The 20,921-nt window shown below is 42.7% G+C and overlaps 2 protein-coding genes across 7 annotated transcripts in view; one reads left to right on the top strand and one right to left on the bottom strand.

The window, feature by feature from the left end:
- Positions 1-9,833, top strand: part of SPMIP2 (sperm microtubule inner protein 2) — a 269,195-nt gene extending 259,362 nt beyond the window's left edge. Inside the window, exon 5 of the mRNA XM_069243429.1 lies at positions 9,209-9,833. The gene's annotated coding sequence lies outside the window, so the exon portion shown is untranslated. The remainder of the gene's footprint in view (positions 1-9,208) is intronic.
- Positions 9,686-20,921, bottom strand: part of FNIP2 (folliculin interacting protein 2) — a 328,137-nt gene continuing 316,901 nt past the window's right edge. For all 6 annotated transcript variants that reach the window (XM_069243372.1, XM_069243380.1, XM_069243398.1 and 3 more), the window contains one exon: positions 9,686-13,130. In XM_069243372.1, coding sequence (XP_069099473.1) covers positions 13,052-13,130 — 79 coding nt within the window. In that variant the 3' untranslated portion in view covers positions 9,686-13,051. The remainder of the gene's footprint in view (positions 13,131-20,921) is intronic.

Below are 20,921 nucleotides of genomic sequence, written 5' to 3'. Positions count from 1 at the left end.
GAAGGCTGGAATGGCAATACTGAGGGTCCTCTAAGGAGCCCCCAGAGTGCATGAAATCATACAACCAATGCTTGCAAAAGCATTGGGGTATGATTCCAACATGTTTGATATCAAACATACCTATGTTCGGAGTTACCATTATGTAGCTGGGAATAGGGAGTGACCTATTTCCAGTACAAGTGTAAAATGTCATCCCCGCACTCCTGAAGTCTGGGAAAATGGTCCTGGAAGTCGGGGGGCACCTCTGCTAGTGCAGGGGTGCCCTCACACACAGGTACTCTGCACCCTGCCCTCAGGGCTGGAGCGCCTGCTCTAGAGGTGACCTATAAGTAACCTGGTGCAGTGTAATTGGCAGTGAAAGGGTGCATGCACCATTTCACGCAGGCTGCAATGGCAGTCCTGCAGAAGCCTTTGCATGGAGTCCCTATGGGTGGCAAAAGAAATGCTGCAGCCCATGAGGATCTCCTGGAACCCCAATGCGCTGGGTACCCAAGTACAATACAATAGGGACTTAAGGGGGCACCAGTATGCCAATCGTGGGTGAAATACTGGGTTACCAGTATGCAACAACAATAATTTAAGGGAGAGAGCATAACTACTGGGGTCCTGATTAGCAGGATCCCAGTAGACACACTCAAACACACTGGCAAACAGGCCAAATGTGGGGGTAACCAAGCTAGAAAGAGGCTACTTTCCTACAAGGTTAGCATCCACAATAATGAGTTACAAGCTTTTATACACCCACTTTTATATGAATGACTCAAATAGTGAATCAAGAAGTCATTAGCTCATAGTACCTATGCTTATGCCAACTTATGTACAATATCACAAATTCAAGTCAAGGTACTTTGGCCGATGATATTTCGATCCCCTAGAAAAGTATCAGGATCATCCTAAGCCTTTGTTAAGCTTGAGTTAAAAGGGTTACAGAGTGCTTGTAACCAAAACGGCGAAGATAAATCTGACTCACGGCTCATATGAGTGACAAGGCAATCAATCGAGATCTGAATATCTAATCAAGCGCCAATGCCATAAAGTAGTAGTAGAGTGGAGTAGTGTCACAGTGTAATAGAGTGTCAGAAAGTGGAGTGGTAGAGTGTCGTAGAGTGCAAAGGCATAAATAAGAGTGAACTGGAGTAGAGTGAAGTAAAGTAACGTGAACTAGCGTAGAGAAAGTTGGGTAGAGTGTTGTTGAGCGTAGTACATTGTTGTATAGTGGAGTGGCATAGAGGGTTGTGCAGTGGCATTGAGTAGATTATCGTGGATTAAAGTGGCATAGAGTGGTGTGGAGTGGCATAGAGTGGAGTAAAGTGGAATGGAGTGGCGTATAGGGAGTTACAGAGTGGAGAAAGTGTTAGAGTTTAATGGAATAGAGTGTCAGAGTCTAGTATCATGGAGTATAATGTCAGAGTGAAGTGTCGTAGAGTGGAGTTGGGTGGTCTAGAGTGAGGTGGCATAGAGTACAGTGGTGCAAAGTAGATTGGTATAGAGTGTGTTGGTTTTGAGTAAAGTGGTGTAGAGTGCATTGACGAAGACTGCATTGGTTTAGCATACATTGTAGTAGCGTAGAGTGGTGAAGAGTCGAGGAGCACAGATTGGAGTGGCACAGCATAGATTGCAGTGGTTCAGAGTGATGTGTCAGAGTGATGCGGTGCATGGTAGAGTGGAGTGGTGCAAGGTAGAGTAGACTGGTGTAGAGTGCAGGGGTGGAGTGCAGTTATGCAGAGTAGAGTGGCATAGAGTGTAGTGGCATATAATACATTGGTGTAGAGTGCAGTAGAGTGGCATATAGTTGAGCGGTGCAGAGTAGAGTGCCGTGGTGCAGAGTAGAGAGGAGTATAGTTCAGTGGCAGAGTGCAGAGTAGAGTGTCATAAAGGGCAGTGGTGTAAAGTAGAGTGGCATAGAATGCATTGGTGTGGAGTGCAGTGATGTAGAGTGATGCAGAGTAGAGAAGAGTGGCTTAGAGTACAGTGGTGCAGAGTAGAATAGAGCTGCATAGAGTGCCGTGGCATAGAGTAGATTGCTGCAGAGTACAGTATAGTGGTGAAGAGTAGATTGTTGCAGAGTGGAGCATAGTGATGTAGAGTGCAGTAGCATAGAGCGTTGCAGAGAAGATTGGAGTGGCGCAGGGTACATTGGAGTGGTGCAGGGTAGATTAGACTGGCATAGAATAGAGTGGAGTTGTGTAGATTGCAGGGTCATAGAGGAGATGATTTCAAAGTAGAGTGAAGTTCCTACAGTGGAGTGGTGTAGAGTAGATTAGAGTGTCGTGGTGCAGAAGAGTGCAGTGGGACAGAGTACAGTGGCATTGAATGCAGTGGTGCAGAGTAGAGTGGCGTGGAGTTCAGTGGCAGAGTGCAGTGTTGCAGATTAGAGGGCCGCAGAGTACAGTGGTGTATTGTAGAGTGGCATAGAGTGCAGTCGCCTAGAGTGCTGTGGCGCAGAGTACAGTGGCATTGAAAGCAGTGGAAGAGAGTGCTGTGGTGCAGAGTAGATTGGCATAGAGTGCATTGGTTTTGAGTAAAGTGGTGAAGAGTGCACTGGCAGAGTGCAGGGGTGTAGTGTACAATGGTTAAAGAAGAATAGCATAGATTGCAGTGGCGTAGTGTAGAGTGCTGCAGAGTAGAGTGATGTAGAGTGGAGTGGTACAGCATAGATTGCAGTGGCGTAGAGTAGCACGGAGCACAGAGTGGAGAAAAGTGGTGTAGGGTGCAGTGGCATAGGGTAGATTGTTTCAGAGTACAGTGAAGAAAAGATAGAGAAAAGATAATATACTTCAATATGCTGAAGTATGTAATGATAACAACATAAATAATAATGCTAGGCATAACAGCCCAAAATGAAATATCGCTTCTCCCTGTGTGCCATGCTATAATCAAGCCCTTCATTACCTAGATAAAATCTTAGAAAAATGTACCCTTCTAATAGCTAAATTGTGTGAAAAGGTCAAATCTGGGCCCAATCTCGACTTCACTGTTTCACCAACTGGTGTGATCTTAGTCAAATACAAATATTGTGTTTCAGAGTCTCCTTTCTAGCCTGCAGGCACCAGGCTGAGTGTGACTCTGTTTCCACTTTAGATCTTCCTCATTGTCCTGCAGCTCCTCTTAAAGGCCTCCTGCAGTGCTCCTCTTCAAGGCGGCAGGTGATGCAGACAGTAATCATCCAAAACTCTTTTCTCCTCCTCGTGCCCTTTGTTCTTATGAGCACCCTTAATGCCCACAGCTGTAAACAGGACAAACAAAAGTGCAGAGGGCACAGGGGGCCTCCTGACTCACCTTCATTCTGTTCCCATCAGATTGGAGGATGGTCGGTACAGGGCTGTTATAAGTAGCGCTTTTGTGCGCTAATGGCCCTCTGAATAATAGATGTAAAAGGGGAAATTGTTTTGTCCCCTTGTCCCCCCCACCTTCGTCCCCCGTGTCTCCCACCCTCCAAAATCTGGGGGGGATATATCCCCCGCATCCCCCACACTTCCTACGCCCATGTGCAGTACTGAATATTCCTTGCTTCTTCGTAAACCTGCTTCACATTACCAACTTCGAAGAATGTTCAGAGATAAGGCAGTGTTGATGAATTCATGAACAGTTTTATCAGTGTACATGAACATGACAAATTGTCTCTGTGTGGTAAAAAAAACAACAACAAAAAAACAACACAGCATAGCGCTGTCTGAGACGGCGGAACCAAGATCAACAATTAGCCTGCAGAACTCAATTTATCACCAATACACCTGTTTTTATAGGTAGGTAAAAAGTTTACTGGAACACGTTTCCATAAAATATTCTAAAACAATAGAACAATTATAACGTAGTATCAACTTAAAAACCCATGGACCCCCCCCCCCGAGCAACGCAACTTATTCTAATACATGCTTAAAACTCTGCATAACAATAAGTATAAAACGTGCAATTCCTACTGCAACATCACAATAGTGCATTTCGGATAGAAGCCCTGTTGCCTCCAACATTGACAGCGATTGGTATTTTAAGAATAGAGGTCTTAAAAACTTGATACGAGCAGAAATATAAAAAAAACACAGTCCATGAATACATGAGATAAGGAGCATTCTACCTTCAGGGAGCACATACAAAATCCATTGCTATCCCGGACAGCATTAAACCACTTAGGGGTCGTAAAGATTGGGATACACCCCACTCTCACTTAAGATTTCATTCCTTAGTCAGAGGTCTCGTACCTGGGCCGAATAGGGAAAAAGCATGTGTGGGCCAAGAGTGTTTAATGTGAAGCTTAGTTTCCCCCTCAATTAAGCTAGATCCAAAAAAAACGCCAACCTTTCCACCGAGATTCTCTCAGTTTGGTTACAGGGGAAAAGGGACTAAGTATCAATTGTAATGCAAAGAGAATGCATTAAAGAGAATGCATTAAAAAAAAATAACAAAAAAAAAATGTATCCTGGCCCTTGCTTCCCTTGCCCACTTTATTTCACTACAGACCATTTCTTCCCAACACAATCTAGAAACATCTGGAACTTAGCTATCGTCTGATGGCTTATTGAGAAATCTCAAAACACGGGGGTTCTCCAGCAAAATACAGAAAACCAGATTCAATCCCCTCCTTATACCCTGAACATGGTTCCAGGTGGCAGCGACAGCCTCCTGAGGTCAGCTCCCTCCATCAGTCCCAGTAGCAAGAGGGGTCAAGAGCAAGTACCTCTGCTCCCTATAATCGCAGCAGGGTATTTTTCCTTCAAAGGCTTTCATTAGTGGTCTAAGGAGCCATGCCCCCATATTTCTGGGTAAATTTTACCAAACAACCTGCTTGCATCATGGACTTCTGCTTAACGTTCCTCATATGGATAACCTACTTTAAATTCCTACTGAAGGACAGCTCTGGGTATTTACAGGAGTTCACCACTTCCACGTCTTTGGCATGCAAGCGCTATTTGAAGTTATTCTCTATTTTTCCAAAGACCACCACTTTTGTTTTATTCAGCTTTATTTTCAGTGAATTCTGCTTACTGTATGCCTCAAGGGAGTCTAATTTTCTTCACAGACCGACAGGAGTGTAATCCAACAAAAAGTTACCTGTATTTAGCCAACAGGAGATATGCTGTTTCCCAACTTTGGGGGAAAATGAATTCGATAGATTTGTGACTACTGGAAGGTCTGCCAAGAATGAGCTAGAAAGCAAATGAGCTAAGACATACTTCTGGCATAGGCCACTTTGGATGGGGATCTTTTACGATAATCCACCAGATTTATCGAATTCAACCTGTGCCCAATTGTCCATATGTAATGTATATACTACACTGAGGAGAGCAATTAGATGTTTCCAGGAGTGAAGCTTCCCCCATTGGAGTCCCCTCCTGTATGGAAATCAATAAAACAACAGCCTTTGGTTCATTTTCAAGGATTTCCGAATAATGGCTCGAAGAGAGCAAAACAATGATCCATGGTTGAGTGACCCTCCCAAAATCATCCTTGCTCAAGTGCCTAGTCATCTTTACAAGACAATAACATTTTTGATAACACAATTTCCCAGAGACATTCAGGAGGCCAACTGGTCTATAATGTGAGGGGCCTAAGCCATTCTCCTTTTATTATTATTGATTTCACTATTGACCCCCTCCAAGATAGGGGATACTGGCCCATTAAGGCTATCCAATAGAACAAACAGGAATACACCTTCACCCACCTGCCACTACTGACTTAATTAAAACTGCTGGGATGTATTAGGGCCCACAGTTCTTGAAAGCTTGATATGGTCAAATTACTGCCCTTATTTCTTTCACAGAGAAACAGATGGGGGGCAGATTCTTAGCAGGGACACATTAAAACGATATGAAATAGATGAGCTACCATAAAGGCCCTCTAAATACGCTGCCCAAGCATCCTGGGCAATCATGCATGTTAGAGCCCCCCCCCATGTGGACTGCAGGATTCATTTATTTTCATCCAGCACTCTTCCTGATCCTGACTCCATGATGTTCAGCATATCCTCCCACATACTATGATAGACAGTGGCCATTTTCTTTTTAATCAGCTGCCTATACAGACACCTTAACCTATCTAATTTCTGTTTGGGATATCTTTCCGACCGCCCATTAACCACGGGATTCTATTTCCTTGTCCTACAGAAAAAGTGTCAGTGTCTTTAGTAGATTGGTATGCAGCCAGAAGCTGGAGGTGGGTTGGATCAAGATGTGTTGAGTCTCTGAGGGAAGGATACCCCCAGAAGCAGCACTTTATCGGCAGCCGCAAGTTCGTGAAAACATAGGACAGCAGACGTAGCCCAATGATCACTTATCCCATAATTTGTTACTTTAAAATCAAAATACAGTCCAAACTGTCTTTTGATTTTAAAGTAACCAAGCAGGATTAAACATAAAGTCAATCAGGCACTCCGAGTGGTCCTGCCAGAACACTGCAGCTGCAGGGGTATACTTTTTGAAACAATCACTTGAGCATATCAGTCCGTTGTTCACCAGCCATTGGCCCAATAACTTGGCTTGCTGCTTTCTTGAACCAGACGGAAAGGTGGCCGGAGGCATATTATAACAATCCAGAACTTCCTTCAACTGAACGTCTGCCTGGCCAGAATTTAAGCAGGTATTAATATCCCTTACCATTATTATAATTGCCTCTAGGAATTTTTCCAGGGTTCCCTGCAAGGAATGATCAAACTGCTCTAGGCAATTATTCATTCCACTGTATCCTCTCTATAGATATATGTTTAGCAATATGAAAAAAAAAAAAAAAATCTATGAATCTTATTATTTAACCCCAGTTCTACCACAGAGATCTGAGTGTCACTTGATAACTTCCACGGATGTTTTAATTCCTTAATAGATATTAGGGTTACTACCCCTGCTCTACTTTATCCTCTCTCAACCAAGACTCCTGGAGGAACACCACATATTAGGGCCTTAGTCTTTGTTCTAGGTCGACAGCCCTCCTAAAGCTCTCAAACCCATGTATGCCCCAGCTCAGGATTCTCATATTAAGAGAGGATTATTCCCTCTATGGACCACTAGGCCAATCATCCCACTCCCACGTGAAAGGGAGCTGCAGCAAGGGGGGAAATCTATTACCCTGCTCCCACTCTGGGACCCCCCCTTTGCTCTAACAACTGGTCGTTCCATTACTACCACCCTTAAATTCTTAGTGGACCATCCAACTTGCCCCCCAACCCCCCATCCATTGGCATCAGCCCATCTTGGGTATAAGATGTAATGTGCTCCCACTGATTGGGGAACAACCCACCGTGCATACATAAAAAGGAAATGGGGTAAGAGCCTGTCACCCTGATGTTCTCTCTGATGAGAATCCTAACTTCTTAGCCCGCCTTAGCTAGGTCCTTTTCTGCCTTTGCAACCAAGAGTGCATCCATTTTAAAAGTCACAAATAGATTTTTTTCTCTCCAAATATCAGCTTCGTAGTTCCTGAAAGTACACAAAATTTGCTATCAAATATAGACTTAACGTTTGATAAATAAGCTCAATTCCCCCTGAAGACAAGCTGACAATTTTCATGAACAAAAGGCTATTTTTGTCTTTTTTTTAAATTTATTCAACTGCAGATTTGGCTCTGAAGCATAACCTGCCATTTTCATCAAGTAGTCACATGGGCGCTGTTAGATCAAGGCTACTATTGGACCACTGCTACAAATACGTAGAGTCTTTCAAAATGATGCCAAGGGGGAACATTACAAAATAAATAGCCTTAATTTTTCTAGGAATACTCCCAAAACAACATGGGCAGTCACAAGTAGGGCACGGCTAATATTGTGCTTGGGATGACAACAAATACATTAGGTTTGCCCAAAGTATGTTAAGGGGCATCAAACGGGCATTATTCCTGGGGAAGCCACAATATTGACCTGAATGTCTAGGAAGAAGCAGAAATTATATGTTTAATCAGGCACAATGTGTCTAATGCACAGGATATGGCAAAATGAACTGAAGCAGTTTCTATACGTGTAGGTATTTGTAAAGTGTGAATCTAGCCCAGGGGTATCGTAGCGGGGTACGCAGCCAAAGGCCAACAACAGGATCCAAATATATAGTTGGAGAAAGGTGCTTGAGGTATTGTGATTTTTTTTTTGTTTTGTTTTTTAAAGGCGAGCCTTCCTTTCTTTTATGAACAGTGGGAGGGGCTTGGGCAGGTATGGCTTTGGAGATTTGGTTTCAAATCCCATGAGTGCAGGTTGAAGATTATAGATGGGGCAGCACATTTTTTTTTTAAAGACATTGAGGCACCTGTTCCGCTATCGCAAGTAATGAGGATTGGGTGGTACTGAAGTGGCTAAAACATATACAGTTGAAATATATTCGTGTTTGTAGCTGGAACAAATCAGTTTTACTTACAAAACAGTTTACTACAAGTACAAAGTACACCACCACCATTTGTAAATAGAACCTCGACTTTTGAGGACATGTCTTTATGTAGAAAACATAGATTAAAGTTAGTAATGCATGGAAACAAGCTGAATGTGCTTACCTCCCTAGACTCATATTTTTAGTTTGAGATGTGCGGTTTCTACATAATTTTTCCATGGTCAATTGTCAAGTTGGGACAATAAGCAGGTGAGTGGGCAACAGCTAAAGAAGGACAGGACTTCAGCAGCTGTGATACAGCTGCCACTGTTGGATTGTTCTTCGGTGCTCAAAGGGTAATGGGCATCACTGGACATAACTAGCCTAAAGCCTGCATTACAAAAAAGTAATGTGCTTTGGAAAAGCAAATATCTTGAGAGTAAGTGCATCAGTTTTAGATTTATTTAACGTTCTTAAAAATATATATTATTATTTTAAATTGTGACAGTGTGTGATTAAGTGTCCTTTTCGGATGTAACATTTTGACTGGGGAAAACGTGCTCAAATGCAAAGTTCAAGTGGCATCCCTAGAGGAACATTGCATGGACTTGAATTCTGAAATAGCTGCTTTTTGATTTAGCACTGAAAGAAAGTATGCTTCGTTACAAAACTCTAGAATCGTGGTTTTTAACCTTTTGACATCTGTGGACTCTCAATCATTACTGGCATCCGGGGACTCCCACTATATCAGTATTGTAATACGCCGTTCCCCACTGAGTGAGTATTGGAATGCTGAGACCCAGGCCTAAGCAATTTCCATGATTTGAACCCCTGAGCAGTGGCAGAGCACAGGTTAAGAACCACTGCACGAGAGCACACATGATGTCGATTTTCACCGCACTTTAATAAATCTCGTTCTGTTTTTACAGGGCGGCCGAAATGTTAACTCTCTCACTGCTGCAAAGAACCAGTACATATCGGATACTTCAAAGGAATAAATGCTCCCGACTAGAGCCTCTACTGAAACCGAATTTGTGATACATTTTCGGCAAATATAGTTACTCAGCTGGCAGCGAATTGAAGCTATTTCGCAGGAACCTGGATATAAAAAAAATACTTTTACAATCAGAATTATGTTTTTATGCTCAAACTTTTGCAACAAATGTCCAGAAAACGGTAAAGGAAATGATCCTTTTAAATTCAGAATATATATATATTTTTTCCCAATCAAACGTTCTCAGCAAATTGTCAGGTAACGGCAAAGGAAACAATCCTTGAGAATTATTTTTTTTGCTCAAACTTTCGTTCTTTTTCAAATAACTCACGAGACAACACATCTGTTTAGCAAACAAGATGAAATATATAACTGAGTGTAAAACTGCAACTTTGTTAAAAACAGAGGCATGTTAATTATATAAAAAACTTTATTGCACCAAACTCCATGTAAATAAACAGTTAATAACGAGTGAACTGATTCAATTCAATATTAACACAGCTTGTCTCAATGTTCCTCCATCATTAAAGAATTACACAAGTGATTTAAACCACTCTAAATCCGATTCGAGCTTATCTGTTTTGAAATAATCTAGCTATGAGCAGTGCATGGATACTACATCGGTTCCAAAATTGAATGTATACCATGGTGAAAAAATGGGCCACAACTACTTTTAACTGCCTACTGTTAAGTTGTTCCAAAACGCAACTGCTGCCCAGGAACTCTAAGGGCGTCCCCATTCCTCTTCATGTGTCTACTTACTATTAACAGTGTTAACAGCGACAAGCACAAGAAAGTGTGGCGTTACCTTACTAGATGTCGGCCTGTACAATCAGTGCATGGGAACGTTTGTAAGTTCAACATCCTGTCATGAATGGTCCGAAAAAGCTAATAGAACCATATTCTTGGGATGTATCATTCATCATATGCCAATGAATGATCACTGCAGCTTTGACGCTGAAATGCTTTTCAAAGTAATCCATTTTTACTCCTCAAAAGTAGGTGTAGGATAGAGTCATTAAAGGTAGTGTTAAAGTAATTCTCACGTACCTCTATCCTGATATGTTATCTTAACGATTACCAATTGCTCACTTTGGGTTAAAAGAAGGACACAGAATGCAAATCATCTATTTTACTATAAACAGTGCTACATCATATTGTCTGCACTCTCCCTTGGAGGAGCATATCATGAATATATATATATTCCACATTAGGTATTTAACATTGCCGCTAGGTGTGGAGTCAATGCAAATGTTAAATCACTTCAGCAAGTATGTATGAAGTATGAATTGGACACATATTGCAATCAGAATTTAAAACAATCGTTTTATGATCATTCCTTGCTTTTAGATAATCCTCATTATCTCTATGCAAACTAATACACAAAAAATGATATTTTGTTAAAGCTAGTAAAGGGAACCTTTATAATTTTCAAAGGAAAAGACTGAAAATAAAAAGTTACAAGTGTAGTAATTCCCAAAATATATACGGCACATTCATTTTAAAGAAGAGTTCTTTTAATTCAGGTAGCTCAAAAGAAAGGTACAGTGTACAATGTCATAGAGTTCCTTCTAGTTCTGCAAAATGTTACTGGGCACATGACACTTATTTTGTGAGCTTTCTTGCTTTATCAATAAAAATTAGCAACAACCCATTAATTAATTGCAAAACTCACTTAATACTGTTAATGTAGATATCAACTGGTAATCTTTCACAGAATTTGAAAGCAAAATTTAAATTTTATTGACAGTTCTAAATTTACTGCTTCCTTACAAAACAAGCTATGCAGTTCACAAAAAAGTGCACTGTTGCCACCCCATTTTTTACACAAGTTATACATCGAAAGCACAGTCTCCATTTCTTTAACAGCAACATACTACAAAAGGTTGAACGTTCAACAAACAAGAGACTAGTATAGTTAATGAAGCCCTACAAGTGGATCCTGTTAGATGAGGTAGTCATTTAAGCAACATATTGACCAATCCTTGGAACAAGGCTTGATCCACACGTCTATAGTAACACTTCATAAAAACATATCTGGAAAGCATTGCACGACAATTACAGTGTGTGGCTTCAAAATATCAAGCATTTAAAAAAACCTGTAAACAAAATCAAACCCGAATTGTGAGGAAGTTTGGTTATAGTAAAGTTGCTCAGCCGAAGAAGCGCAGGTTCACAGGTGCAGCTGAATGCTAGAAAGGGGACTAAATAAATGTGAATTCCACAGTGCATCATGTTCAATTATCACTTGTTTCTATTCCTCAAACTGGGAGTGCTTGAGAAAAGATATAATTCTACTTAAAAATAAACCTGCTGACGATTTACTTGATTTGAAGCGATGACAGCTTGGGGTGTGAAAACAGTTTCATATAAGACCCATGTTAATCTTGAAAATGCCATCGAACATCCGCCTGGACACAGAAAAGTACTAATCGTTTAGTGATCAGCGAGTGTGCCAACATTGTTGGTAGTGTCTGACTCGACACATGATTGTTTTGGGCAAGAGGCTCAAGTTACAGAGACAAATCATTCTATTGGCCAACCTCTCTGGTGAAAGCAGTGAGCCCTCGATGGAAAGAAAGGCACAGGTGATAGTGCAAAGCGGCAGCTCATTTACTGTCCTTGCATTGCAGGAGGTTGCGATCGTTTTTACTTGAACCAACAGAGACACTTGTCAACTAGTTCACAAGGCCACTGAAGGGCATTCCATATGCATTTCACTATATGCATATGAGCCCAGTTGCAGGCTACCATAACCTCCTATACTTGAAATGTTTATAGGAAAAATAAATTTGCAATCAAAAAGCCAAAAGTCACTATTTATCAACATTCTGAAAGTTACTGGGGTTACTAGCAACATTTGTTTACAGACTGTCCATCTCTCTTTTATTTATAATAATGGAAGTGAACTTTTCTGAGAACACCGTAACATAATGTAGCCTTTTATAGCAAACAATAAGATTTCTTGCTATGTAGTGTGTCAGAAAATAAAGCAGGTAAAACAAAATAATCACCTTCTCATATTGGACCCATTTCCGGACTGACTTGGTACAAGACATAGTTATGTATCATTCATTATATGTGCAACACTACATGTAAACTTCCAGCGTATATAAAGTACGAGTCTTTTTGTCAAAATAAATATTTATCCCTTTAAGAAGTATGCTGCAATCCTTAAAACCACTGCCAAGATATTTTATAATGTTTGATCAGTAAGTCAGGAGGCTGGTTCGACTTCTCGCTACTTAGTTTTCTTTGCGCACACATCCAGCAGCTTAATTCCAAGCTTGTTGTTCCATGCCTTTGACTTATCGTCCTTCAACAAACCATCCTCCAGCTCTGCTGAAGAGACGTTATGGTTCGGAATGCTACATACTGTACAACACAGTGAACACAAAAGGCAGACCAAATCTATCCTGAACGGCAGTGTAACGCAAGCAGAACATTTGTAGTTTCCAGTTATATGGCTTGGGGGCACAACCCTGTCACCGTTTGTGCAAGCCCCAGAAGTATCTTAAGTCACTGCTTGAGTATTTTCTTCTGCCTCTTTTTGGTGTTGTAGTTTAAAAGAATTGTAATAAAGAAATGACTCATTTCATGTAAACAAGTTCACTGACAAAGTCTTGAAGCTATGAACCCTGAAAACAAACCACTGGAACAAAGACAAAGCGATGTCCCATCAGTTGCTGCATTGCGGTTTTCCATTTTGGCTCAGAATATCTTCACCTGCTGTCATGTCCACCCTGCAGCAAGGTCATGACTAACCAGACGGCTTAGCTTATAGGAGTATCTGAGCGACGTAAGGAGAGTGAGTGCTGGCTACAGCAGCCAGTAAAGGCAGGTCGTTTGATTCAATCCTAGAAGAAAAAATAATATTCTTAGAGCAATGATTGTGAATGACTGTCAAATAGATTGCAGCAGCTCTACACCACTCAAGTACAAGGATGAACCCTCACTAACACAGACTTACTAATTCATGTATTCTCGGTGTCATTTCATTTCAAAATCGTGAAAGTTCTGCAATGAACTGTGCCATCCTCAGAACAATGGTAATGTATCCCAATTGTCTCACTTTTTAAAACACATTTTATTTTACATCCAGTATGTAGGCCAGAGTCGGTACACGATCATGCTTCTTTCAGAGTCAATGAAAGAGGATGGCAATAAAACTAAAAACTTGCCCCGCAGCTAAATCAAAAACTCAGGCGCTCTTTGTTGAACTCGAAATGGAGTGAAGAAGTAAAACCTGGGCAGAGAGGATGGAGTTCAGATGATCACAGATGGCCCCAGCATAATGCATTTAACATGCACAACCTAAAATACAAAAACTACAACAGCATAATTCAGTTTATCAACAACAATTCTGCAATTAGACGTGTTACTTGTCTAGAACAATAAAAAGGAAAAACTGTTGTAGATCACAAGGAAGGAAAAAAATAGTATGCCCTGACGAACAGGAAGGTCCCCCAGTAGTAAATGGTTATCCTGTCACTAATGTAAAAAAACCTCAGCTCTGAAGTAGAAAATGGATCAAAAATTGGAGGGGAACCCTACAAGGGTTTACATGGCCAGTTCCTAAGTCCTATCCGTTTTAGACACTATGAGCAGTCTTTTCCAAATACTTGTTAGGCTAACAAGTCAAATTTAGGTGTCCATACCCTGACGCCTAAGTGACTGCACTGACTGGTGGATTCATAAAGTGCTATAGAAAATAGGAATGAAAATGTCACTTACCCAGTGTACATCTGTTCGTGGCATCAGTCGCTGTAGATTCGCATGTTTTGCAATAGCTCGCCATCTGGTGTTGGGCCGGAGTGTTACAAGTTGTTTTTCTTCGAAGAAGTCTTTCGAGTCACGGGACCGAGTGACTCCTCCTTTTGTGTCCATTGCGCATGGGCGTCGACTCTATCCTCGATTTTTTTTTTTTTCCCGCTGAGGGTTAGGTAGGAGTTGTATTGTAGTAATAGTGCCCATGCAATGGAGTGACTAAGTATGTACCTATATAAGGTTGAAATGATATATATACAAATAGTTGAAGGTAACTTCCGAACTACTACAGGCTCCCGGGGAGGCGGGTGGGCACATGCGAATCTACAGCGACTGATGCCACGAACAGATGTACACTGGGTAAGTGACATTTTCAGTTCGATGGCATCTGTCGCTGTAGATACGCATGTTTTGCATAGACTAGTAAGCAGTTATCTCCCCAAAAGCGGTGGCTCAGCCTGTAGGAGTGGAAGTAGTCTGAAACAATGTTCTTAATACGGCTTGCCCTACTGTGGCTTGTTGTGCGGATAACACGTCTACACAGTAGTGCTTGGTGAATGTGTGAGGCGTAGACCATGTGGCTGCCTTACATATTTCTTGCATTGGGATGTTTCCTAGAAAGGCCATGGTAGCACCTTTCTTTCTGGTTGAGTGTGCCCTTGGTGTAATGGGCAGCTGTCGTTTAGCTTTAAGGTAGCAGATTTGGATGCATTTAACTATCCATCTGGCTATACCTTGTTTTGATATTGGGTTTCCTGCATGAGGTTTTTGGAATGCAATAAATAGTTGTTTAGTCTTTCTGATGTTTTTAGTTCTGTCAATGTAATACATTAATGCTCTTTTGACATCTAATGTATGTAGTGCCCTCTCAGCTACGGAATCTGGCTGAGGGAAGAACACTGGAAGTTCCACTGTTTGATTTAGATGGAACGGTGAAATAACCTTTGGTAAAAATTTAGGATTAGTCCTCAGGACGACCTTATTCTTGTGTAGTTGTATAAAAGGTTCTTGTATTGTAAACGCCTGAATCTCGCTTACTCTTCTTAGGGAAGTAATGGCGATGAGGAATGCAACCTTCCAGGTTAGGAACTGTATTTCGCAGGAGTGCATGGGTTCGAAAGGTGGACCCATAAGTCTAGTTAGGACAACATTTAGGTTCCATGAAGGAACAGGTGGTGTTCTTGGTGGAATAATTCTTTTAAGGCCCTCCATGAATGCTTTAATGACTGGTATCCTATAAAGGGAAGTTGAATAGGTAGTCTGCAGGTATGCAGATATTGCTGCAAGGTGTATTTTAATGGAAGAGAAAGCTAGGTTAGATTTTTGTAAGTGAAGCAAGTAACCCACTACATCTTTTGGAGTTGCGTGTAATGGTTGGATTTGATTAATATGGCAGTAGCAAACAAACCTCTTCCATTTACTTGCATAGCAGTGCCTGGTGGATGGCCTTCTGGCTTGCTTTATGACTTCCATACACTCTTGTGTAAGTTGTAAGTGTCCGAATTCTAGGATTTCAGGAGCCAGATTGCTAGATTCAGCGATGCTGGATCTGGGTGCCTGATCTGTTGGTTGTGTTGAGTTAACAGATCCGGTCTGTTGGGCAGTTTGATGTGTGGTACTACTGATAGGTCTAGCAGCGTTGTGTACCAGGGTTGCCTTGCCCAAGTTGGTGCTATTAATATGAGTTTGAGTTTGTTTTGACTGAGTTTGTTTACCAGATAAGGAAGGAGAGGGAGAGGAGGAAAAGCGTAGGCAAATATCCCTGACCAGTTCATCCATAGGGCATTGCCCTGGGACTGCCTGTGTGGGTATCTGGATGCGAAGTTTTGGCATTTTGCGTTCTCTTTTGTCGCAAACAAGACTATCTGAGGTGTTCCCCAGATCTTGAAGTAAGTGTTCAGAGTTTGGGGGTGAATTTCCCATTCGTGGACCTGTTGGTGATCTCGAGAGAGATTGTCTGCGAGTTGATTCTGAATCCCTGGGATAAACTGTGCTATTAGGCGAATTTGGTTGTGAATTGCCCAATGCCATATCTTTTGTGCCAACCGGCTCAACTGTGTTGAGTGTGTCCCCCCCTTGCTTGTTTAGATAATACATTGTTGTCATGTTGTCTGTTTTGACGAGAATGTATTTGTGAACTATTATTGGTTGGAAAGCCTTTAGTGCTTGAAAAACTGCTAGCAGTTCTAGGTGATTTATATGCAGTTTTGTTTGATGTACGTTCCATTGTCCTTGTATGCTGTGTTGATCGAGGTGTGCTCCCCACCCGGTCATGGAAGCATCTGTTGTTATTACGTATTGTGGCACTGGGTCTTGGAAAGGCCGCCCTTTGTTTAAATTTATATTGTCCCACCATAGAAGCGAGAGGTAAGTTTGGCGGTCTATTAACACCAGATCTAGAAGGTGACCCTGTGCTTGTGACCATTGTGATGCTAGGCACTGTTGTAAGGGCCTCATGTGCAGTCTTGCGTTTGGGACAATGGCTATGCATGAAGACATCATGCCTAGGAGTTGTAATATCATCTTTGCTTGTATCTTTTGTGTTGGATACATGCGTTGTATGATGTTGTTGAAGTTTTGAATTCTTTGTGGACTTGGAGTGGCTACTCCTTTTGTTGTGTTTATTATGGCTCCTAGGTACTGTTGTACTTTGCACGGCAGGATGTTGGATTTTGCGAAGTTGACGGTGAACCCCAGTCTGTAGAGGGTTTGTATGATTTGATTTGTGTGGTGTGAGCACTTTGATAACGAATGGGTCTTGATTAGCCAGTCGTCTAGATACGGGAATACATGTATTTGCTGCCTTCTGATGTGTGCAGCGACTACTGCTAGACATTTTGTAAAGACTCTTGGTGCTGTTGTTAAACCGAAAGGCAATACTTTGAATTGTTAATGTATTCCTTTGAATACAAACCTTAGGTATTTCCTGTGCGATGGATGTATTGGTATATGGAAATACGCGTCTTTGAGGTCTGAGGTTGTCATGTAGTCGTGTAGTTTGAGCAATGGTAGCACTTCTTGTAGTGTGACCATGTGAAAGTGGTCTGATTTGATGTATGTGTTTACTATCCTGAGGTCTAGGATTGGTCTTAGCGTTTTGTCCTTCTTTGGTATTAAGAAGTACAGTGAATAAACTCCTGTGTTTATTTGTGTGTTTGGTACTAATTCGATTGCATTCTTTTGCAATAGTGCTTGAACTTCTGTCTCCAGGAGCTCGGAATGATGTTGTGATAAATTTTGTGCTCTTGGTGGTATGTTTGGAGGGAATTGTAGAAATTCTATGCAATAACCATGTTGGATAATTGCTAGAACCCAAGTGTCTGTAGTGATTTCCTGCCATGCTTTGTAATAATGACCTATTCTTCCCCCCACTGGTGTTGTGTGGAGGGGATGAGTGACATGTGAGTCACTGCTTAGTTGCAGGGGTTTTGGGGCTTTGAAATTTTCCCCTATTCCTAGGGAATTGCCCTCCTCTGTATTGGCCCCGAAAGCCTCCCCTGTACTGTCCCTGGTAACTGGACGGTGTTGCCTGTGAGGTGCTGGCTTGTGTGGCCTGACCCCGAAACCCCCCTCTAAAGGGTGTCTTGCGGAAGGTGCCGTAGTTTCCTCTGCTCTGCGGGGAGTAGAGTGCGCCCATTGCTTTAGCAGTGTCCGTGTCCTTTTTAAGTTTTTCTATCGCTGTGTCCACTTCTGGACCGAACAGTTCTTTTTCATTGAAAGGCATATTGAGAACTGCCTGCTGTATCTCTGGTTTAAACCCAGACGTTCGTAGCCATGCATGCCTTCTGATGGTCACGGATGTATTAATTGTCCTTGCAGCTGTGTCTGCTGCGTCCATGGAGGAGCGTATCTGGTTGTTTGAAATGTTTTGACCTTCCTCAACCACTTGCTTTGCCCTTTTTTGTAGGTCTTTGGGTAGATGTTCAATGAGGTGTTGCATCTCATCCCAATGGGCTCTGTCATAGCGCGCAAGTAGTGCTTGAGAGTTGGCGATGCGCCACTGGTTTGCAGCTTGTGCTGCGACTCTCTTTCCAGCTGCATCGAACTTGCAGCTTTCTTTATCCGGGGGTGGTGCATCCCCAGATGTGTGGGAGTTGGCCCTTTTCCTAGCTGCTCCTACAACGATGGAATCTGGTGGCAGCTGTGCAGTGATGAAAACAGGGTCTGTAGGGGGCGCCTTATACTTTTTTTCCACTCTTGGTGTGATTGCCCTACTTTTGACCAGCTCCTTAAAAATTTCTTTTGCGTGCTGGAGCATACCAGGGAGCATAGGCAGGCTTTGGTAGGAGCTGTGGGTGGAGGAGAGGGTGTTGAATAAAAAGTAATCCTCGACCTGTTCTGAGTGGAGGCTTACATTGTGAAATTGTGCTGCTCTAGCCACCACTTGAGAATACGCAGTGCTGTCTTCTGGTGGAGATGGCTTTGTAGGGTATGCCTCCGGGCTGTTATCTGACACTGGGGCGTCGTATAAGTCCCATGCGTCCTGATCCTGGTCACCCTGGCTCATGGTGGTGTGAGCTGGGGAATGTGATGGAGTTTGTGCTGGTGAGACGTGAATTACAGGTGGAGGAGAGGGTGGTGGAGTAACCTTTTTCACCACCTTTGTTTGTGGTGTTTGTTCAGTTTGGAACTCCAGTCTTCTCTTTCTTCTAATAGGGGGAAGGGTGCTTATTTTCCCTGTTCCCTCCTGTATGAAGATACGCTTTTGCGTATGGTCTACATCGGTAGATTGCAGCTCTTCCTCGAACCTATGCTTTCGCATTTGGGAGGTTAGTGAATGCTCCTCTGTATAAGAGCCTGAAACTGGGTCGGTTGCAGGTTGTTTTGGTGCCGAAACCCTGTCTGCATCTTTTTTCGGCTCCGAGCTGACTTTTCTTTTTTTCGGGGCCGAAACCTCTCGGCGTCGATCTTCGTCGGTGCCGCTGTCTCGGCGTCGAGCCGTGTCTACAGCGCTATCTCGGTGTCGATGCTTGTCTCCAGCACTTTCTCGGTCCCGAGAAGGCTGCGTACCGGTGTCTCGACCGGAGTCGGACTGTCTCGGCACTGTTTGGGCCTTTTTCGGTGCCGACGGTCGGTCACCGAATTTATGGGTCGAGCCATGGCCTGGTGGCAGTGGCGTCCCCTGGGCCTTGTCAATCTTCTTATGTGTTGTTTTCGACGTCTTACTCACGGTTTGTGGGTCATCGAATTCCTCGGAGTCCGATTCGTGGATCGAGAAGGTACCTTCCTCTTCTTGTTCCTCGAACTCTCGGTGGGCTGTCGGCGCGGACGCCATTTGAAGTCTTCTGGCTCTACGGTCTCGGAGTGTTTTTCGGGACCGGAACGCACGACCGGCCTCGCAGGTGTCTTCACTGTGCTCAGGTGACAGGCACAGGTTACAGACCAAATGTTGGTCTGTATAGGGGTACTTGTTGTGGCATTTGGGACAGAAACGGAACGGGGTCCGTTCCATCGGCGTTCTTCAGCACGCGGTCGGGCCGACCAGGCCCCGACGGGGGATCGAAAAACTACCCCGAAGGGCACCGGAGCTCTTCGATCTTCGATGCGGTGTTGAATCTAACTACGCCGATCCCGAACGCAACAATACCGACGAAAATCTTCAGAATTTAGCTATCTTTCCGTTCCGAAACTCGGAGCGACAGGAACACGTCCGAACCCGATGGCGGAAAAAAAACTATCGAGGATAGAGTCGACGCCCATGCGCAATGGACACAAAAGGAGGAGTCACTCGGTCCCGTGACTCGAAAGACTTCTTCGAAGAAAAACAACTTGTAACACTCCGGCCCAACACCAGATGGCGAGCTATTGCAAAACATGCGTATCTACAGCGACAGATGCCATCGAACCTGTGGTTACCAGATACAACCACTGAATAATTCTTGTCCCTGGTCTTCAAACTTACCATCAGCCTAGTAAATGGATTTTTATTCTACAACGGAGGTATCTCTCTTTTAATGCACCTACATATGCTGTGGCTATACGAGCTGTGCAATAAAAAAATGGTCCCAGGCACAATTCAACAAACCTGGTACATTATGCTGGCGATTTCCATAAGCAGCAGCCGGCAGATTCATCTAATCCCTGCTGCATTTCAAACAGCATTTGGCATGCAGCAAGGATTAGATTAATCTGATTCTATGTGAAACACTGTGTTAAACTACAACAGACTGCAGATCCTAGTATTCAAGCTCAGCAATTTCAAATTCATGTGATCCCTTGGGAGCCGGTCACTTAACAAGTGATCTCCTGCAAATAGCTGTGCCTCACCTTTCACACGCATTTGTAGTGGGAAACCTACCTACTCTAGATGACTAGCAAGGCCAATGCTCACACTCTGGAATGAGGAAATTCAGCTGGAAAAAAACAGAAGCAAACCAGGTCGTCTAGATCTAAGGATGTCTGACCTGGTTTGCCAATCCCGGAAATAATCCAGATGACCAACATAAGTGGCACAGTGAAGGATGGAATTTTGAATATGATCAGAGAGGTTCCGCATATATCATTTTGTTGATGATCCAATCTGTAACCTATTTAAAAAGTTAGATTACTATGCAGCTCCTGAAGGCCTGCAAAGAAGGAAACGAATTGAGATCTAAATACAACCTACCAATTACAAATCTTGTACGAAAAGGGCAAATCCCCATACCTCAAGTTACAAAGTACCTCTGCTGAAAACTGGAGCAACACTAGACTAAATGGATCAGTCGCAAAATTAGTACTCAGAAAACGAAGGGGTAAAGAGATTAGATTTTCATGTTATAATTAAAGAAATAACTAAGAATGGTATAAATTCCTAACAGTGACACACAAACAGCAATAAACACTCAAAACACAATCGAGCAATAGCTCCGAAAACATACAACTCACAATCTGCAGACAAT

This window comes from Pleurodeles waltl, chromosome 1_2 (genome assembly GCF_031143425.1).
Source record: "Pleurodeles waltl isolate 20211129_DDA chromosome 1_2, aPleWal1.hap1.20221129, whole genome shotgun sequence".
Classification (NCBI taxonomy): Eukaryota; Metazoa; Chordata; class Amphibia; order Caudata; family Salamandridae; genus Pleurodeles; species Pleurodeles waltl.
The sequence above is the reverse complement of the archived record's forward strand: the minus strand, read 5'-3'. Positions and strand labels throughout refer to the sequence as shown.